The sequence below is a fragment of the Nomascus leucogenys genome, chromosome 16 (genome assembly GCF_006542625.1).
Source record: "Nomascus leucogenys isolate Asia chromosome 16, Asia_NLE_v1, whole genome shotgun sequence".
NCBI classification, from domain to species: Eukaryota; Metazoa; Chordata; class Mammalia; order Primates; family Hylobatidae; genus Nomascus; species Nomascus leucogenys.
The window spans coordinates 39,594,731-39,616,749 of NC_044396.1; the positions used below are offsets into that span (position 1 = coordinate 39,594,731).

Genomic DNA, 22,019 nt, shown 5'->3' on the forward strand with positions numbered 1-22,019 from the left:
ATACTTTGTAATATTTTCCACTGCCATATATAAGTTGTAACACAGTCGTGTACATATCAATTATAATTCTAAATTCTAAATTCTTTATTACATATATGTAGTGAAATATATAATAAAATAGCAATGATTTTGTCAAAAATTTCATATACTTTATTACCCTCTAGTTATCCTCCTTGTGATAAGTTCATCGTATTGATTTCATTAAGAACATAAATGTATTAATCTTTCAATCATCTTGGAATTAAAACATGTTTATGTGATTATTGATGGTCTTTAATAAAAATACTAGCAACATCATCTTTCTAAATGTATTCTGAGCATAGCTTTAAGATTTTATAGCTATTTTGACATAATTATGGTTTGAAATAACTTTTTCTGTTTTCACTGCAATATATATAGTTTGGTTGCCACTGGTAAATGGGTTACAAATTTCCTTTGGTATTTTAATGGGAAACCTATTTCTAAAAATCCAAAATGAATTAGTGAGTTCTAGTTTATTTTTTTTTAGTAAATATGCCTCATAAACTATTAAACAGCCAGCCACAATTAAAATTAATGCAGGAATTATTTTTTGAAAGTGAACCATTTGGCTCCTCTGGTTATAAGAGTTCATATCCCCTTACTTCTAGCATTTCTTATTCAGTTTCTTACGGCAAATATTAACTCATTCTAGAGAATACTCAAGAATAGTTTTAAATTGTTCCAATCTATATTTATCATCTGATGTGTGCATAAAGAGATAAAAATACTTTTAAAAGTACTTCCAAGTTTATCTTTAATTGTACATTATCAAGAGTAAAATTTTGGGCCGGGCGCGGTGGCTCACGCTTGTAATCCCAGCACTTTGGGAGGCCGAGGCGGGCGGATCACGAGGTCAGGAGATCGAGACCATAGTGAAACCCCGTCTCTACTAAAAATACAAAAAAATTAGCCGGGCGTGGTGGCGGGCGCCTGTAGTCCCAGCTACTCGGAGAGGCTGAGGCAGGAGAATGGCGTGAACCCGGGAGGCGGAGCTTGCAGTGAGCCGAGATCGGGCCACTGCACTCCAGCCTGGGTGACAGAGCAAGACTTCGTCTCAAAAAAAAAAAAAAAAAGAGTAAAATTTTGGCAAAATATATTTATCAGTGCTAAAACAACATTCATAGATGATAAGAGTGATTAGTTCTCCTACCTCTTATCCACCATGTATTGAAATAAATTTTCAATACTTATGATGTTTACATGTTGACCAAAAATGTCTACATTTGAAATTAGTTTCCATATGTTACATATCATAGATTCTAGATAAGTGTATTGAAATTGAAAAAACATCTAGCTATTATAAATTTTTAAAGACATTAATTTTTATGTTATCTGAACTGTTTCTCTTTCCCTTTCAGGAGTTGGAATTTTCTAATTTATTTGCTGTTCTTCACTGCATTCATTCCTTCTTTGCTGCCAAGGTAGCTTGTTTGGACCCTCTATTTTTAGGCAATCAAGCTACTGCTTCTGCTGCTGCCAGCTCTGCTACTACGAGCAAAGCAAAGTATACAACTTGATGTACTGAACTCTGCATTGACACACACCATGACTGTATAAGCAGAACGCATTTACTCATCATTTTAGACCCTAGAGAAACCATAACATCACCAAGTCGACAGTGGAAGCAAATCAAAATTTCGGCAGAAAAAAGAAGGTCATGTGGAACCTCAAAAACACTTCTATTCTGGATGACATCTGTGAAACATACTACATGAACAGAACAGCTTGTTCTCACTCAGTTGCTTTGTACCAGTAAGTATATTGCTTTCAACAAAAGTGGAGACAAAAGAATGAATTATTTGAAGAAGTATGTAAATAATATAAAAATAGTAAGCTACCTATAAATAAAAATACTTATTAAATGATTACTTCTGTATTTTAGATTATTTTGTATGACTAGTACATGTTGGGCAGAGTCATAGGAAAACGAATGCCCTATCATTGTATTATGAGGGACATAAAAGATATAAACCATAAATCAGCAAGGAGCATGCCAAAAAATCTCATCAAAGAAGGATGCACTTTAATTTGCTGATGTAAATTTGCCCTTGTGTTTTCATCCCATGATTTGACACTGGCACTCCAACTGTTTTTATCTTATTGTAAATATTCCAAAGAACTTCCAAGGGATAATTACATTGACCCATGATAGATACAATGTGAAATGGACTATTCTCCCTTGGATTACTGTTATTGAAATGTCTTATTAGCTGCCAAAGTCAATCAAGTATGCCAACAATGTATTAATTTAATTATGAGTGATGGAAAATTTCATGAATCTCTCATTTCTTCCTTGGTTTTAAAGAGATTTATATTTTACCTAATAAGATTTATTATCAAATTAAAGTTTCATAAATTTTCAGTGAACCCAAAACCTTTTGTAGACAAAATAATATAAACAAATATGGTATGAGAAACAATTCTTTGTAATTCGAAGTCTACTAGTTAATCATGAACTAAAATGTCCCTCGAAAACAGACCCTAAGCTATTATATATGTTAATTAAATGAAATTTTTCCATTTTAGTACTATTTTATGAGAAACAAAGGTGATATTTAAAGATAAAATTAAAATCTTTATCCTCCCTTGTCACAGAAAGTGATTAAGTAATGCCAACTATGCAGGTTATTTTAGATATTTTGTCATAAGAATGTAAATGTGAAAGGCTGGGAAATTTGAAAGCCTTAGAGGTGTGCAATTTACTCAGATTCCAGGTATTATACAACTAGTTGTATAACATGGAACACATTCTCTGTCCTTTAGTACAGCTTTTTTGAGATATAAAAGTCAGCTGTGTATGTAAAAAAAAAAAAAAGCTTTTTTATTGATACACATGCTCCCAGGTAAACCAAGTATTATGTGTGTCCTTGTGGAGATAATCAAGTATCTAATAAATTGATTCAATTTTCTTTTTTTTTTGCAAATATGTTTTTAAAAATCACTCAAGAAGGAAACAAAATGATTTCTATAAAGGACAGATCTATTAATTTAAAAAATTAATATCAACTTGTTTTTATACTCATGATTCATTAATTTATTTTGCATCAGATTAATCTGTAAATACCTCAAATTGAAAAGAAAAAGTGTGGGTTTATAATTGTCCCTAGGAAAATGTTAAACTGAATCTAACGTACCTTACCCAAAGAACTGTGGCAAATTACAATAAACAGTTTCAATGTAATGTATTTTGACCATAAAACTAAGTACACATTTGTAATTAGGACAGAACTTTAGAATTATTGCACACTATGTTGATCAAACACAACAGTCATTTTAAATTGAAACCCACCAAAAGCAGCCTTCAGTAGTAGGCCACTTCTGAACTTATGGAGAAAAAGCAGTGGGATATATCGAACTTAGAATTTTCAGCTGTGGCAGGTGGTTCATTATAGAACTTCTGCTTCCAACCAGAGCTGAATCTCAGTGTGCCCCATATTGGGGTTACATGAATGTGTCCACAATCTGGAAGGCAATATGACATGGGCTAATTATCCATAAGCAAAAGAAAAGAGTTTCAATAGTTTACCTACCTGTAATAGAATGATTTAAAAATTGTGAAATTTTGTAAATGTTCCATTTTAAAATTTAAAAAACCTATTAACTATTAGCTATCTTTTTTGTGATATTATGAAAATTTAGCCTATGCTCATGTGTGTTATGAAGGAAAAGGTGCACAGTGAGATATGTATAAATATATATCACCTCAGAGAATACACACACCTACATATGTATATATATGCATATATGTGTATATATATAAAAATATAATGAAATGCTGACCATTAATTATATTAAAAGAATATGTTTTGTGTACATACATTTAATATACTTTAAATTACGTTGTAAAATGTAACTTGATTAAAAACTTATGACAATACCATTATGATTATTTTTGATACTATTGATAAAAAACATAAGCCGTGAACTTTATTTAACATGATTAGTACAACGGCCAAAAAGTAACAAAATACTATTCTCATTTTCATCAGTTTAACAATTAGTATTTAATGTTTCTTTACAATGTGATGATTAGTCATTGGCATTCATTATAACTTGGACTACTTGAATGAGAAAGCTTAGAAATGAACAAAAACACTTAATAAATTTCTATCATATAATTTAGGTTTACATGTAAGAGATTTATTCATAAAATCCTAGTTTGTACATTGAGCACATTTTAACAGCAAAACGCTAATGTGTTAACCCCTCCAGTGCCTTGGTATGTGTGAGCGTGTATGTGTGTTTGGGTGTGTGTCTGTGTGTGTGTGTGTATGTGTTATCATTAAAGGGTTCATTACAGTATACATAACACAAGCTTGATGGGGAATATTGTAGGTATTTAGGTCAGAGAATGAAGTTCAAAGTCATTTGAAAACTGCTAACTACTATAATAATGTCTTTTGCCTGATAAAGAATAACAATTCATCTAAGCCGAAGTATATTACAGAAAGGGCATTTATAATTTCTTATCTTGCAACAAGTATTTATTTAAAAAATAGTTTAATAGATAGTGTAAGTGTAATGTATATCCGAACACTTATCCAGCTTTTTTAAAATGGGAGGATAATCAGGTAATTATTTCTTGCCCATATTTCAGGCATGTACCAACTTATAACTTTGAAATCTTTGCTCATAAAGCTGTCATTCAGCAAGAAAAAGAAAGCAATTACTTGAAAATAAATGTCAAGTCCTTATTAGCCATGCAAGGAGAGAAATTTTCCTTTGGGTGCATTAGTTTATAGATCAACATTTCCCTCATTTACAGTGCTGAAGCTTGATCATGAACTTTGTCTATGTTGAATGCTGGATTTAAGAAAAGCTTGATTTATTACTGAGAAAAATTAATAATCCTAACAATAATTTAGAATTACTGCTAGAAACCAGCAGTGTGGAGAAGCTTTAAAAGCACAAGGATGATCTTGTGCTTAACTTTTTAAGGTAAGTGTAGATGTTCGGATACTAATAACAAAGATTTTGCTACTATTAATACTGCTGTGCTCATAATTTCTCCTTAAGAAATTGCTTTATTCATACCTCTAAAATTGTTCTTTATTGTTTATTCTTACTATCGAATACTTTAAAATCATAATGCCACTTATTTGCACATTTGAATTTGCTTTTGAAAATAAAATATTATAAATGTTATATATTTTATACATATTAAAATGCAATGAAAAGACCAGAAATATAAAATGTAAATATATTTATTTCATTTTTAATTGTTTTGGTGGATGTTTGTAAAATGTAAATTAATATCTGTGACAAAAATTTGTCACTTCGTTATTTCGGTTCATTAATGTACTACTAATGAAACCTTACTTTTTTAAATGAAGCATACTGGAAAATAAAAACAAATACTTTTTACTAGATTTGGGTTTTCATTTCTTTGGGTTTGACTTGTAAGTTTTACAAATATTTAAAACATGATCCTGAGAGATTTAACTTCAATGAAAAGGTTTAAGATATGAACTGTGTATATTGTTAAGTGCAGACTATGTGGTACATAATCTGTTCTGGTTGACAAATATTTATGAAGAATAGACATCTAACTCCTAAATGTTCCCAAAGTTTGAAGAAAGATGGTATTTGTCAAATTACTTACCCAACTGAGTTACAACTTCTGAAAAATATGACATTTGATATCACTGTAATTTGTTTATCAATTCTAGTGCCCTTTCTGTAGATTAAGATTTTCTGTGTTGACATCCATGCCATCTACAAGACAGTCTGTTTTATTTATTCCTTTTTATTAAGTAAGTTTTAATTTTGGCTTCCTACCATATTACACTGGTTGAAACCTCCAATTTAACACCAAATTGTTGTTTAACACTAAGTGTTGAAAGTAGACATCCTTGCCTTGTAAATGATTTTAGGGGGAAAGCATTCAATCTATCACCGTTAAATACTTTGTTGGCATGGGTTTTCAGTAAATGTCTTTATCAGACTAAGCAAGTTCTATTTCTTCCTAGTTTGCTGAGAAATTAAAAGTTCATAACAAATTATGAATAAATACTAAATATTGTCATAGGCTTTTCCAGCATCATCAAAAGGATTACGTGATTTTCATACCGAGTAACACTGATTCATTTTCAAATGTTGAACTATCGTTGCATTGCTGGGATCAATTCACTTGGTCATAACATAATATCCTCTTTATAAATTGTTGGTTTTAATACGAATTATTCTCTCTCTCTTTTTCCGTGATCACTTCTCCCCAGAAAGTCTTCTTGGTTGTATTCTCTTTGAAGAAAACACCGATCCTGATCTCTTTTATTGTTTCCACAAATATTCTATAACCATCTTGGCCCTGAGTCTACTGGAGCCCACCAGTCTTCTTTGGCAGCTCCAACCATCTTTAGAGTTTTCTAGGCATGAGTCAGATACTACCATTCCTTCAGTCTCACACAATCTAGGGACCACAGATCAAGCATTTTTGTTGATTTTCTGCAGATATTTCCCACCCCTTTTGTAGGTGCAAGAAGCACCCAATTGCCATGTTAGGCAAGAAAACAGAAATGTCATAAAAGTCTTACAACTCAAAAGTTTCCACTAGATTAGGAATTTAACACAGGCAAGTAAAGAGAGAAGGAAGGAAACATACACCTGAAATGACAACTCTATTTAAGAAAAATCCCACAATAATATGTACTTTTTAGCCTGGTGAGGCTGGTCTCCAATTTTTGGGCTCACGCATTTCACCTGCCTCAGGCTTTCAAAGTGCTGGGATTACAGGCGTGAGCCACTGCATCCAGCCCACAATAATTATTTTTTTTTTTGCATTGAAGGAAATGCACGAGTCCACTTTTGTGTGAATAGAGTTATTAAATCATTTGGATAAATATCAATTAATTCAATTGTCAGATCATTGGGTAGGAATATATTTAGTTTTGTAAGAAACTGCCAAATTGCCTCCCAAAGTGGCTGTGCCATTTTGTATTCTCACAAGCAGTAAATGAAAGTTTCTATTGTTCTTTGTCCTTGCCATAAATTTATATTGTCAGAGTTCTTAATTTTAGCCACTCTAATAGGTGTATAGTGACTTCTCGTTGTTGTTTTAATTTACAATTCCCTAACTCTCTTGTTTTTAAGCATTTCTGATATCTACTTATGCTAAAGAGAAGGCAAAGATGGAAAAATGTAATGTGACGAGTGTTTGCAAATAATCGTAGGAGGACAATAGAGACAGGTGGCAGCTCCTCATAATGACATTGGACAGAAATTTGCAGTACAGTAAACATGTAGCTTAAAGATACGTAAGGACACAAAAGAATGTAACTGTGCCTCGGACTGTTGTGATAAAGGCCAAAGCTGAAAGAGAATATTAGGTATACCTGTGAAAATAATTTATGCCATGATAAGGAATTTGAGGTTTAGTTTATTGACAATTGGAAGATTTTAGAATATTTTAACCCAGAAAATTACATCAATAACTTTTTAAACAATTATATTTATTGGCAATATGGAGAATAAAATTAGAAGCAAGAAAAGAGAGATTAAATGTTTGAGAATAGCCAGAAATAAGTAAATCCTTTCTAGTTGATTAAATTCTCAGGATGATTAAAATCTCTGATAAGCTACAGAAATAGAAATAATAAAAAGGTGTAATAGTGTGTAGTCCAAGTATAAATAGATTTCAAATGAGAATATGGAAAATCGTAAATATTTTCTTAAATGTGCTTATCTTTGTGAAAAATCTAAATTAATAAACTTGGAATCTAAACTATCAGCAGGTTTTTATAATACTCCCAAGAGAGTGTGTGAGATCACAATTTGCATGCTTGATATTCATGTTGAATATTATAGAATAAGCTTTGCACAAGAGTATCTTGAAAATTTCCAAAAGGTAATAAGAAACAACAGGGACAAACCTGGAAGAAATGAAACACTTCTTGAGTGAGAGACAGCTGTTGTGTTAGGCTAATTGTATATAAAACAATAAGAAACTATATAGGAAACATAGCAAAACTATTCTCAGTAAAGAAAACCGGCCGGGCGCGGTGGCTCACGCATGTAATCCCAGCACTTTGGGAGGCCGAGGCCGGCGGATCACGAAGTCAGGAGATAGAGACCACGGTGAAACCCCGTCTCTACTAAAAATACAAAAAAATTAGCCGGGCGTGGTGGCGGGCGCCTGTAGTCCCAGCTACTCGGAGAGGCTGAGGCAGGAGAATGGCGTGAACCCGGGAGGCGAAGCTTGCAGCGAGCCGAGATTGCGCCACTGCACTCCAGCCTGGGCGACAGAGCGAGACACCGTCTCAAAAAAAAAAAACAGAAAACCATTTCACCAAGAACATGTAGATTATTTAACAGTGTTTAAGAACAAAATTGGTATTGACAGAACTTAACTTGAACCAGACTGTTATAAAGATGCATCCCTAAGTTAATTATAACATGCCGCAGGATAGGGCTCTCTTTAAAGTACATCTTGTTTGCAAGATGTGACTTACTAACAAATAGATTGCATGGGAAGATGAGTGTTATCACAGCAGAAAATTATCTCCAAGGGTTCATATCATGGTAGAGAAGGATGAAAACATTGCTGAAAAATGAAAATGCTTTTTTACTATTTGTACCATACTACTTATGTTTTCAGATTTGCATTGCATTGATTCTTTATATTAGCATAATCAAATTAATCTCTTGAGATTTCAAGATCCATCCAAGTAATTAACATCCCGGAAATACTAAGACAGATATAATAGATGTCTTTTTGTTTGTTTGTTTGTTTTTGTTTTTGTGACAGAGTCTTGCTCTGTTGCCCAGGCTGGAGTACAGTGGCGTGATCTTGGCTCACTGCAAGCTCCACCCCTCCAGGTTTTAAGCAATTCTCTGCCTCAGCCTCCAGAGTAGTTGGGATTACAGGCGCCCGCCACCACGCCCAGCTAATTTTTTGTATTTTTAGTGGAGACGGAGTTTCACCATCTTGCCAGGCTCGTCTTGAACTCCTGACCTCGTGATCCACAGGCCTCAGCCTCCCCAAGTGCTAGGATTACATGCGTGAGCCACTGCACCCGGCCAATAGATGTCTTAATAAGCAAAAATAAATACTCATTTCCATTGTTAAATAAAATTTTTATATATAAGTACTTATTAAAAGTATTACAAATTAATTATTATTGGGGGAATCCTGTCTGTCCTTCTATACTTTAATAGTTGATTTCTCAGGTGGCTTTGTAATGGGTCAATCTGTCATACTGAACTACATTTTCCAGAAATTCCTTTCTTGTAGACTTTCATTGAGGGTAGCCACAGGAGACATTTTGCATGATATTTGAAAAGCAATTGTCAAGCAACGTACTGCTTTTATGCTTGGTAGGTACCGCTGCAACTCACTTAGGTTCTGGCTGAGTCCAGGCACTGCTGCAACTCACTCAGGTTGTTGCTCAGCTACTGTTTCACCTCACTGATACAGAACAGCAGCCAGGATGCAACCAGGCCAGTTCTCCAGTGAGCCTTCCTTCAGTTTCTACCACACGTCTGCAGGTACGTGTTTAAGTCCTCTCTCCTGAAAGATAATCGCATCTTTAAACAGGAAAGTGGGAGATGATGTAGTTTTCAGTCCATCTGCATGCCCTGCAGCTCACTAGTTCATGATTATGTGTTCTAGTTTAGTTTACTCCCGCTCTTCCCCACTTGACATCCAACTTGCCTTCCTCATTGCCTGCACAGGTGCAAAGACAATAGACTTGCAGAGACTGTTTAACCAGCGCTCAAAGCTGGGGAAGGTCAAGTCCCCGGAATAAATTTATATATTTACATATATATAAATATACCAGATAAGATCAATATCTCTATCTCCTGGTTGTGCTGCATTGTATTTGAATCTTTTATGATACTGTTGCAAAATGTTTATGAAAATATGAATTATCAAAGAGCATTAATAAATATTTTCAAGTTCAGATGGCAAATTTTAGTTTAAAAGAAGTCCAACTCATTTAGTTTGATGCTTTTCACACCTGTGGAAGTCATTCAAGTAATGTTATTGATTACGGAATTTTCAGAGTACTCAATTTTTGATAGTTGAAAAGAAATATCTATTGGTGCAAGAGGTATCAGAACCTCAGTCAGAGGAAAATCAGTTAGAATTTAGAGTCAATCAGAAGCAATGGTGTGAAGAGATTTAAGGATCATTCCATTCTTATTTGTCGAAAAAGAAAATGGAAACAAAAAATCATTGTTATCATACAAACTCACACAATTGCTAGACATAATCTTGAATATGATAACAAAATTACAGAGCTAAAAAAGAGGCCCAGTGGAGTACCTGAGAGCAAGTCTGCACATAGGATATGCAGTAAGATCCAGAGACCTCGAAACTCTTGTTACTTCGCCATCACCGCCACCACCAAAAAATGATATATGGTGGCTTACATGCATGAAAAGAATTTGAAGCATTTTAGTTACTTTAACCATGTTACTGTCCTCTCTATGCAACCTACCTTTTAAAAAAATAATTTATTCAATAGTTAACATGACTATTTTTATAAAACCAGCTTTCAATTTTGAATTTTTAGGGCAAACTTTGTAAATGAGATATTCACAATAGCTAGATCATCTATAATCCTTTCAAATCAATTATTTGGAAAGAAATGGATTCAATTACACATAAGCACTTACAAATATATAGGCAAAACATTCGAATATATTCTCCTTCTAGATTGTCCAAACCAAATAAAATTTTAGAATGCTATCAAATTATACAAAGAAAATAAGTGTTAGGATATACATTAGAATCTGTCTTCTAACCCACAGATTATTTTTAAATCATTGTATTACAGTTACATATCTAATTTTCACTCATTTTCTTTTTCTTCTGATTTATAAAACTAATTGTTCTATTAATATTTATTACTCTTGCAAAGTATTGATTTTTAAGCATAGGGCTTCAAAAATGTGTAAGTAGAGCATTGAAAATTAAACAAAAATAAATTCTGAAATACTTAGTGCATAAGGATTTGCAAAAAATAATGCAAAGAATATCCATGTACGCTTATACCAATTTATCCAAATAATAATATCTTGCATAAGTATAATGTATTATCAAGACCAGGAAATTGGTATTATTATAGCACAAGTAACTAAACCACAAACCTTATTCAGAGTTCATCTGTTTGTACATGCACTCATATTTAGGGTGTAGAGTTTTTCTATGAAATGTTGTGACATGTAGAGCCTTCATGTGGCCACCACTAGCAGGATGCAGAAAAGTTTTATCACCAGAGAGTAACTCCCTTGTTCCACCCCTTTAGTTTCTTTCTAGCCTAATTGTAGCCCCTGGCAACCACTGACTTATCCCCTGCCACTAAAATTTTTTTATTTAGAGAATATCATATGCATGGAACCATACAACGTTACATTTTTAAATGACTCTTTTCACCCAATAGAATACCCTTGAGATATTTTCAAGTTCTTGCACTCATCAGTTCTTTGTCAGTTTTTACTGCAAATTCATTTCCTATTATATGGTTATCATGATACCAGAAAAAGGTGTCCTGATCCAGACACTAAGAGAGGGTTCTTGGATCTCATGCAAGAAAAAATTCAAGGTGAGTCACAGAGTGCAGTGAAAGAAAGGAAGTTTATTGAAAGCTACTCCATTACAGAGTAGGACATCCTCAGAAAGCCCGAGAGGGAACCCATCATCTTTGGTTTTAGTTTTTCTCATATAGGGATCTAGTTTATGTAAAAACTATCCTTGACATTTTAGTTTGTGAGTTCATCAAAGCAGAACTATAATTATATTAAAAGCATATATTGTTATAAATATTGGGACACCTGGAATTTCCACTATTGTAGGAATGTGTCCTTATAGATGTCTTTAGGCTATTTCCTCAACTATAAACATCTTAGAACCATGGATTGTGATTGGCAAGGAATGTTCTTTGCCAGTTTTAAGATGGGGTTTACTTTAAAATGTTATCAGCCTGGCTTTCCTAGGTTCTTGCTTTCATAACAAAATACCACAGTTTATTCATCATCCACTAAAGACATTTGAGTTGTTTCCAGTTTCTCCATATTAGAAATAAAGATGAAACAAATATTTATGTGCCCATGTTTGGTGAACATGTGTTTTCATTTACCTGGGATGAATGATTAGCAGTCAAACAGCCCCAAAGAATCTCTGAGACAACAGCTGCTAGATTTTCTTGTCACACTTCAGTAGATATATGTGGTAAGGAGATAAGGAGCCTGAATGTATTTTTACAGTTCATTTTTCATGGCATAGCAGGCAGTGCAAGCTTCATATTGTCCTTTGTCCCCCAAGATCCATGGGGGCAAAACAAGCTTGGACCCAGGTAGGTACAGGTCATTCAGTGGGTCTCTGTCTGGCTGAGAAGCTTAAAAATCCTCCATCTGTATAAAAGAATTGCTCCCAAGCCACCTATTTGTCTTCTCTGGAGAGATAGACATCTTTATTACTATGGTGTATAAGCAGATCTTTACAGGGAAGGGGAGAAAATTGTCATTACTATTATAAAATATATCTGGGATGGGAGAAGTTCTCTATCTCCACTACCTTGGTGATAAGATAAATCTATCTGTAGCTTCAAAGGATGCTTGCTGTGTGAGAATGCTTGCACGTGGGTGTGTAGAAATATTCAAAAAGATAACTCATGCTGCAAGATGTGTAGAAATATTACTGAGATGTGGTTCTCAACAACCAATAGACAAATGTCCAAATGCTCTGTTATCTAATGTGTTTAACTTCATAAGAAACTCCTAAGTATTGTCCAGAGAGCTGTGATATTTTACATCCCCTCTAGCAATGCCTGAGGTATCCAGTTGCTCTTCATCCTACTCGGCTCTCAGTATTATTGGTATTTGTTTCAATCATTCTAATAGGTAGGTAGTGTATTTTTCATCATGACATTAATTTGCATGTTCTGAATGGATAATGATGTTGAACAAATTTACAACTGCTTATTGGCTATGAATATATCTTCTTTGCAAAAGCGGCTCTTTAATTATTTCAGCCATTTTCTAATTGAGTTTTTAATATCTGTTGAATTTAGAGACTTACATATTCTTGATTTTGTCAGATGTGTGATTTCTGTACATTTTCTACCAGTATAAGGCTTGACTTCTTATTCTCTTAACAGGGTCTCACACTTACCTTATATTTTTAAATTTGAAGTCCAATTCACAGATTTTTGAAACAAATTTTACTTTTGGTGCTTTATTTATATTTATGTTCTTCCATATATATGTATCTATGTATTTTAAAGTATATTATTTTGAAATATAAATTCACAGGAAATTACAAAGATAGTACAATATGGTTGTCTTAATTTCTTCTTTTTTCCCTTATTAGAGTGACTACAACTTCCAAGATAACATTAAGTAGCACTGATGAGAACATACATGCTTGTATGCTATATCATGGGTAAAAGCATTCATGTTTTAACCACTAACTATAATCTTAGCTGTAGGTTTATTGAAGATGAGTAAGTTGAGAAACTTCACCTCCATTTCCCTTTTACTAACAGTCTATTTTATATGTGGATGTTGAACTTTTCAAGCTTTTTCTGAATAAGCTTGAGGCAGCCAGGTGGGAAGGGCTCCCTGGCAAAACTCCAACTGGCCTCTGAACTGAGAAGAATGTGCACTGGGGCTGAACCATGGAAGTTCATGCTGTGCGCAGCAGGGAAGAGCTTCGCTCCTCCTCTTCCTGAGTGGAACCTAGAATTCGAACTACAAGGTGGGAAGCACACCAGCATGGACTCTGACTTTGCGGATGGTCCCTATTTCCCTTTTTTCCCCCTTTTCAGCCAATAAAACCCTGCCTTATTCACGTTTCAAATCATCTGCAAGCCCAAATTTTTATGGCTGTGTGACAAGGACCTTGCCTTTAGCTGAACTAAGGAAAAGTCCTGCAACATTTTTGGCACCCAACATGAGGCCTCAAGAAGCAGTGAGTGAGATGCAAAACGATAAATCTTTTGCCTCTCCTTTCAAACACGTTTCATCCTCGGACTTCTGAGGGTAGGGATAACTGTGCCCCCACCCTCATCACTCCCAGGCCTTGGGGACCTTTTCATGGCCTTTTCCTTCCTTTTTCAGGCCAGATGGGTGAGCAGCAGCTCCTTGCTCCCCTCCCCTCCATGCCCAGGCTGGGACATATGGCCCAAGGTTCCTACACAGCTGGGTGGCTGATTCTCAGCCATGTGCTGCCCCATCCTTCCCCTTCCACAGCCAAGGGGTTCAGCTCCATGGACAGTAATTAGGCTTTTCTCCTGGTAGAGGAACAAGTTGTGTAAGAATAAAATAACAGACTCTTCCCCACGCATTTTAAAATTATTTCCTTTCTTATTTTTCTCCACCCCATCAGCAGTTAACTTTTAAACAAGGTTTTTACTTTTGGAAGATGTTTTACTAGGTCAGGAATGATAAGAACCACTGTTTATATTATCTGTAAAGTTTTAATTGTGAAAAAGGATTTGTGAGGCTGATATTAAGCTGTAGCCAATCTAGTGTGCTTTGCATGTCTGTATGGTTCATAGTAAACTTCCCTGGAAGCCTCCATCTTGTTTTACCTCCCAGGGGCATGGCTTGTAACTCCAGTGGCGGGGCTTTGTTTAGCAATCCTGCCTTAGCCAATAAGTTCCTTTCTGGTTTGATATCTACATGTTTTCCCAGCCCTGTCTCTTAAAGAACCCCACCTGGGGACTGGGTTTTCTCCTGCCTGTCTGTGTAGTTACATGTATGTGTGTGTGATGTCTGTAAAAGGAGCTCTAATTAATTTGGCCTAAAGAAAGACAGGTGCTTGGATCAAATATTTTTAAAGGGAAAATAAAAGCTGTGGTACCTTGTATTTCACATGGCTTTAACCTTTGAGATATAAAAACAGTCTTATAGATTATTGGTAGGTAAAATGCAGGTGTCATTAAAATTTAAATAGGTGAAATGAATTATGCAGGTCAGATGCAAGGTTTGCTAAATGTTTCAAGGTTACAAATTGCTTTTTGGGTTTTGAGAACTATCTGCCTTGCCTGCTTCACAATTGGTAAGGCCTGGGGACATACGGAACAAACCATGCCCTAAATTATGCCGGGAGACAAACTTTGGTGGTACTTAGCACACAATTAAAGCAGCTTACAGCTTTTTCATTAAAAAGTTGCTAGGAGTTAACATTATAACAAGTAATTGAAACTACTGAAAATAGATTTACATGTGAGGTGTAAAAACAGTAAAATGTGCTTTATGGAAAAGGTTCTTAAAAGGCATGGAAATGTATATTTTTTGCTTAGGGTTAAATAATTATTTTAAATTAGATAAGAAAAAGCTGAAGGTTTAAACATGTCATAGAAAGATTGTGGAAATTAATGTATCAGAAGAAATTCTCTGTGTGAACTTATTGACTTAATTCAAAAAAGCTATTTTATGGTTTTTATGTAAATTGAGCATTAAAATAAAAGAACAAGGTATTCTTAAGGCACTAATCTGCTCTTTAGGAAAATTTGTAAAGGGTTACAACAGGTTTTCACTTCTTTAAAATTTCTGAGTCATCATTTTGGCAAAATAAATAACTTGTGGCAATCTGGAATTCTATTTCATAATATCAAGTGTCTTAAACTTCAGACATATTTAACAGCCCTCTCAAAATCAAACTTCAGCTTCAAATTTGTCTTTCCTAATGCCTGACTTTTTGGATGGTTCAGAGGTCCCTGAAACATCCAGAAAATAGGATTATTTAACATGTCTACATGCGTGGGATTGCCAAAATGGTGTTCAATCTTCTTTAGGTTATATTTTGGTGAATGTTAACATGTGTTTCCAAATTGTATGGGATTTCTAAAATTCTAATGTCTGAGTATGTGCTACCAATCATAATTAAGGTTTTTATGTTAAGTTATTGTAAACCATGGAGATAAACAAGCTTCTTTGTCAATTGTGTTTCCAACTCTATCTATCCTGGACATTTTGCTATTCACAAATAATTGTTGTCTTGTCTTAATCCTTTTCAAAGATGGTTTATAATAAGCTATAAGACGCTGATAGGTACTCCCAAATAGTTATCAAAGTTTCTGATAACCTTGGAGAGTGTGACAATGGAATAAAGGCAAATTACAAGACTCATGAAGAGCTAAAATGCTCACGGATATTAAGCAAGACAAGAGTTAACTGAATGGATTGAACTCAGAAAGCTGAAGCAACCTTTTTACCTTTGCTTGAAATATTGCTGATCCTCGTTTTGTTTTAGAGAGTCAAGGAAACTTATTTTAAACTATTTAGGCCTTTAATAATTAAGGTATACTCTTGTGATCAAATTTTGGAGCATGTTTGTTTCTCTCTGCCTGGTTCCTCTAGAATTTGGAAACTCATATCTATGAGTATTCTTAACTTATGTCAATATAGTTGTTTGCATCAGTGCAATAAGAATCCATTTTCTTTTGCCACAGGACTCAATTGGTAAAACTGGTTATTTTATCAAGGCTTTGACTGGAAAGGTATGCTTCTCTTTAAGGAATCGACCTCAAATTGCAAAGTCAATAAAGGCCATGTGGGAGAAACTGGCCTCATGCCCTTGCCTACACAGTCCATTTACAGGCTTCCTGACCTGTAGTCAGTGAAGAATGTCACTTTCTAACAGCTCCAGGCACTCCAAGTTTATCTTGGGACCTTAAGAGGAGAGGATCACCCAACTCACAGGAATTTGAGGATATAAACGTATGGCTGTGCTTGGCTTTAAAAGGTCTTATCTGAGATTCCTTAGAGAACAGAGTTTCATCAAATCCAATCCAAAAGGCCTAGGTAGAAAGAATTATTCCTGCTTCATTTCAGGCAAACAATCAGGCCAAGTATAAGATTAAAGTCTATTTTGCAAACCACTCAGTTCTATGTTTGTTTGTTTGTTTTTTAACAAAAATGAGGACTGGGGAGACATAAATTATATTTCAAATTTTAGCATACATTTGTCATTAAATTCTAAACTCATTAGTTGTTTTTAAATTTCTGCATACATTTTTAAACTAATCCTGCTTGTTCCTGTGAACCAATCAGCAGTCTCTGGCTGCAGCCCAAAAAGAACAAGAGGAATGGCTAACATAAAAAACGGGATCAATAATCTAGTTCTGAGCAATTATTCTGCAGATCCTGCCAGGTGATGGGAATAAATAGAATGCCCATCACTTAGAGTTTTCCTTTGAGAAAGTAAGACCAAGGGACGTAACCAAAGCCAAGCACCGGGCATCCAAATCCCAGCAAGCATAACTATAGTCACAAGTTTTCTGGATGTGTAACAGGACATCCTTTTCTCTCCCTTGTTGGAGGAGGACTCAGTTCCACAGTTTCACTTCAACATTCAGCTTATGATAAGGAGTTCATGCTACCCCGCTGAGGCACATTTTTGTCCTAAACTCAATTTCAGGCTTCGGGTCAAAGCCCTTAGAAGGAATACCGGATCTGAGGGATCAAGACGAAGAGAATAATGGAAGTTAAAAGGCACAGCGCAGGTGAGCGTGGCTGATTCCTACCACTTAAGCCAAGCCTCCCATTTCATGGATAAAGGCCATGTTAGTATCCACAACACAAATGAGGTCTAGGAAATTCAAGGCTACTGACAGGAGGTGGAAAAGAGACATAGGTGACAGTGGATAATTCCTATTCTCTAGGACCTCCCTGTTTCATGGGTGCAAGCTGCTTTGGCACTCATGGCAGCACCTGCCAAGGTTGCCAGGACTCAGGAATACAAGCATGGAAGAAGGAAAGAGGATGCTCTTCCTTCTGTTCTTCATGTACCCTGGGTATCTGCTAGGAACAGAAGGGATCCAGGGATGCCTGCATCTTTCTAGATGGGTAGCCATTCATCTTCAGTCTGTATCCCTTTCAAATGCATACTGAACCCCTGGGACTCCATCGGAAAAAACAAAAAAAAAACCTTCCTTTTCCCCCTCTCCTTCTCTGTCCTCTCTTCACAGATAAGTAATTGTGTCTCTGTACTATGGAACACTCCCCTCAGATGCATCCTCCAAACTGAGAAAAGTTAATTTTCCAAATCTTAAACTGGTTGGCTTTGTATTGGGCTTAGGGAAGGGAACACAGAAATATGACATTCCAGCAAAAGGATGAAGTTTTTTACCAGTTGAGCTTTTGGCTTCCCTCTCCCTGTGCAAATTGATAAAAGGCCTTGGGATTTTTGAGCTCCCCTTACTCCTCCCCTTGTTTCATTTTGATATATATCTTCTAAAAACCAGGTTTGTCTCTTCTTGCCTTCAGGCCATCAAACTCAAAATTGTCTTGCAACCAGAGCCTTGGAGGATGGCCCCTTTTTTCTGGGAACCCTTAGCCCTCTGAGGGAGCTCTGACTGCCATTTTCCCCCTGCAAACAGCGCCCCCTGTCAGCAGGAAGCAGTAAAGATTGGTCTTCATCCTTATCCTTATCCTTATTCTAACAGCAGTTACATGTACTTTTTAGAAGGGAGAATGAGACAACCTGGAGGGAAGGGGTCCCAAGAGAAACTCAGGCTGGCCTGGGCACACAGGGAGGAGTTTGCACTAGGGTGGATCCACAGAAGTTCACACTGTTTGCAGAGGGGAGGAGCCCGGCCCCTCTTTTTCCTGGGTGGAACCTGGAATTCAAACTTCGAGGCGGGAAGCGCACCAGCAGGGACTCTGGCTTTGAGGAGGGTCCTTGTTTCCCTTTTTTTTCCCCCTTTTCAGCCAACAAAACCTTGCCTTACTCATCCTTCAAATCGTCTATGAGCCTAAATTTTTATGGCATGTGACAAGGTCCTCGTATTTAGTTGAACTAAGGAAAAGTCCTGCAACAAATTGATATAGTCATATAATTTTTCTTCTTTAGTCAGCTTATATGGTGGATTGCATTGATCAATTTCAAATATTAAACCAGTCTTGTATATCTGAAATAAAGCCCAATTAATCATGGTATATAGTTATTTTTATAGATTGCTGAATTTTGTTTGATAATATTTTGTTGAATAATTTTGTGTCTCTACTCATGAGAGATTTGCCTATTGCTTTCCTTTTCTGTACTATCATTTTGGGAGAGTGGGTTATATTAGAAGATAACTAAGCTTACATAATAATTTGGTCAATGCTTCCCTCTTTTTTGCTAGTAAGAGATTGTGTAAAATTTTTGTTAATTCTTTTTAAAAAAGTTTGTTTTTATTCTTCAATGAAATCATCTGAACCTGAAAATTTATTTTCAAAGAGTTTAAATTATGATTTTTTTCTTAATTTAGAGCTATCCAAATGACCATTTAATATTAGACATATTGGAGTAATTGGTTACTTTTCAGGAAATTTAGTTTATCTAAATTATCAAATATGTGTGTTTAGATTATGTGTTTACAGGTGTTTATTTCGTATTTTCCTTTTCCAACTTATTTTAGAATAGGGGGGTACATGCGCAGGTTTGTTATAAGGGCATATTGTGTGATATAAGGTTTGGAATATGATTGAAACCATCACCTAGGTAGTGAGCATGGTACTCAATACATCATCTTTCAGACCTTCCCCCTTCCCTCTCCCTCTTTCTATTAGTCACCAATGTCTATGGTTCCTATCTTTATGTCCTTGGGTATCCTGATCTTCCACAAACTTGACAAAAATACAATTGGGAAAGACTCCTTATTCATATTATCCTTTCGATATCTGTGGGGTCTGTAGTGGTGCCCACGTTGGAGTGCAATAGTGCAATCAAAGTCCATTATAGCCTCAACCTCCCAAGCTCAAGGATTGCCTCACCTCAGCCTTTCAAGTAGCTGGCACTACAGGCACACACCACCATTCCCAGCAATTTCTTTTGTTTATTTTAAAAGTTTGTTTTTGTAGAGATGAGGTCTCACTATGTTGCCCAGGTTCGTCTCAAACTCCTAGCAAGCGATTCTCCCACCTCAGCCTCCCAAAATATTGGGATTACAGGTGTGAGACCCAATGCCCGGCCTTTATCAGTTTTTTCTGATACCCTTGAGACATCACCTTTTCCTCATGGATTATGTAGAAGTGTGTTGTTTTGTTTCAAATTATTTAGAAATTTTCCTGGCATCTTTTCTCATTGCTGATATCTAGTTTGATTCCACTGTGGTCAGAGAACACACTCTGTATTATTCAATTTATTGAAGTTTTTTATGGCCCAGAATATGATATATTTTATATGTATTCCATTTGTCCATGCAAATTACAGTGCTATCATGTATTGCTTTACAAATAGTTCAGCTTTATTAATTAATTTATTTATTTTGGTGTCTAAACATTTATTGTGGATATATCTTTTTGCTGGGTTGATGCTCTTATGTTTATATGATACTTATGTCTATCCTTAATGAATTCTTAACCTGAATCCTACTTTATTTGATATTATTATATTCAATCCTACTTTCTTTTACTTAATATTTCTGTGGCATATTTTTCCCATAGTTTTACTTTCAATTTGTCTATATTAATTTATTTGGAATGAGTTTCTTCCAGATGGTTGAGGGTTGAGTCACCTTTTCTATAAATTCTAATATATCAATATCTGTTTTTTAATTGGTGTGTTCAGATGATTTATTTACAATATAGCTTGTCATATGTTGGAGCTTCAGTCTGTCAGTCTTTTGTTGCTTTTTGTTTCCTCTTTGTCACTTCTTTGTGTTTTTTTTAAATTTTTTTTAATCTTTCTTACCTTCCTGTAAGTAACATTATCATTTATTTTAGAATTCCATTTGGATTTACCAACAATGTTTTTGGATGTATATATTTGCAATACTTTTTTGTTGTTGAGTTCAAGTAAAATGTAGACATTTTATTTTCCTTTATATTCCTCTACCCACCTCCCTTTCTAGTATAATTGTATTGAGAACATCATCAGAGACTGTTTTAATTTTTGCTTCTACCACATACATAATCTATGAAACTCAGACAAGAAGCTTAAGGCTACTGGATGTGATCATTCCTTTCCTCTTTCTGTTGTTGTTTCTTAAATCCTAATGTTCTAAGTTTACTCTTCTAGGATTTTTTTCCTGTGTAAAAAACTACCTTTAGCCATTTTTTTCCAGGTGAGTATGCTGCCCATAAATTTTCTCAGATTTCCATCATTTGAGAATGTGTTGATTTCTATATGATACCTGAATGATATTTTCATTGGATGTGGTTTCGTGAGTGGACAGTTCTTTTCTTTCTTGAAAAATGTGCTGCTTCCTTCTGGCGACTATAGTTTCTAAAGCGAAATGTGTCTTTTTTTTTTTTTTCTCACTCTGTGTAAGTGTCTTTCTAAATGTCCTTTCTTTCTCACTGCATTCAAGCTTTCTTTGTCTTCTATTTGACAATAGAAGTGTTTTGATTTTGACAGTATGGCTGTGATATGTTTCTTCATGGATTTCACTGGCTTCACCCTGTTTGGAGTTCACTCAGACTATTTAAATCTCTTGGCAGATATGTTCTACAAATCTAGAGAGTTTTCAGCCATTACTTTTCTAAATACCTTTAAAAGTCCACCCGAGTTTTCCTTTCTTTCTGGGATTCCCGCAACACAAATTTTATATATTTTTTCTTGTACACCCACAGCTCCCCTAAGCTATGTGAACTTTTGTTTCCAGTCTATTTTCCCTCTCTTGTTTAGTCTTGCTAATTGCTGTAGTCCTTTTTTTCACATTCATCAGTTCCTTTTATGGTGTTTAAATGTTTTCTATCTTGTTTGTTTTTTCATTTACTTGTCACACAACTAAATGAACATGCTGTTTTTGAGATCTTTGTTTGGGGCCGAGTGTGGTGTCTCATGCCTGTAATCACAGCGCTTTGGGAGGCCAAGGCAGGTGAATTGCTTGAGCCCAGGAGTTCAAGAGCAGCCTGGACAACATGGTAAAATCTTGCCTCTACAAAAAATACAGAGGTTAGCCAGACAGGGTGGCATGGGTTTGTGGTCCCAGTTACTTGAAAGGCTGAAGTGGGAGGATCTCTTGAGTCTGGGATGTTGAGGCTGCAGTGAGCCGACATCATGCCACTGCACTCCAACCTGGGTGACAGAGAGATCTTTGTTTGGTTTGCTTGTGTTCATT

At 35.3% G+C, this 22,019-nt stretch overlaps 1 protein-coding gene across 3 annotated transcripts in view; it reads left to right on the forward strand.

Annotated features, from left to right (window-relative positions):
- Nucleotides 1-5,390, forward strand: part of SNTG1 (syntrophin gamma 1) — an 858,007-nt gene extending 852,617 nt beyond the window's left edge. For 2 of the 3 annotated variants that reach the window (XM_030795196.1, XM_030795194.1), the window contains one exon: nt 1,380-5,390. In XM_030795196.1, coding sequence (XP_030651056.1) covers nt 1,380-1,538 — 159 coding nt within the window. In that variant the 3' untranslated portion in view covers nt 1,539-5,390. The remainder of the gene's footprint in view (nt 1-1,379) is intronic. The other variant, XM_030795195.1, reaches the window with a different exon arrangement.
- Nucleotides 5,391-22,019: the final 16,629 nt, after the last annotated feature.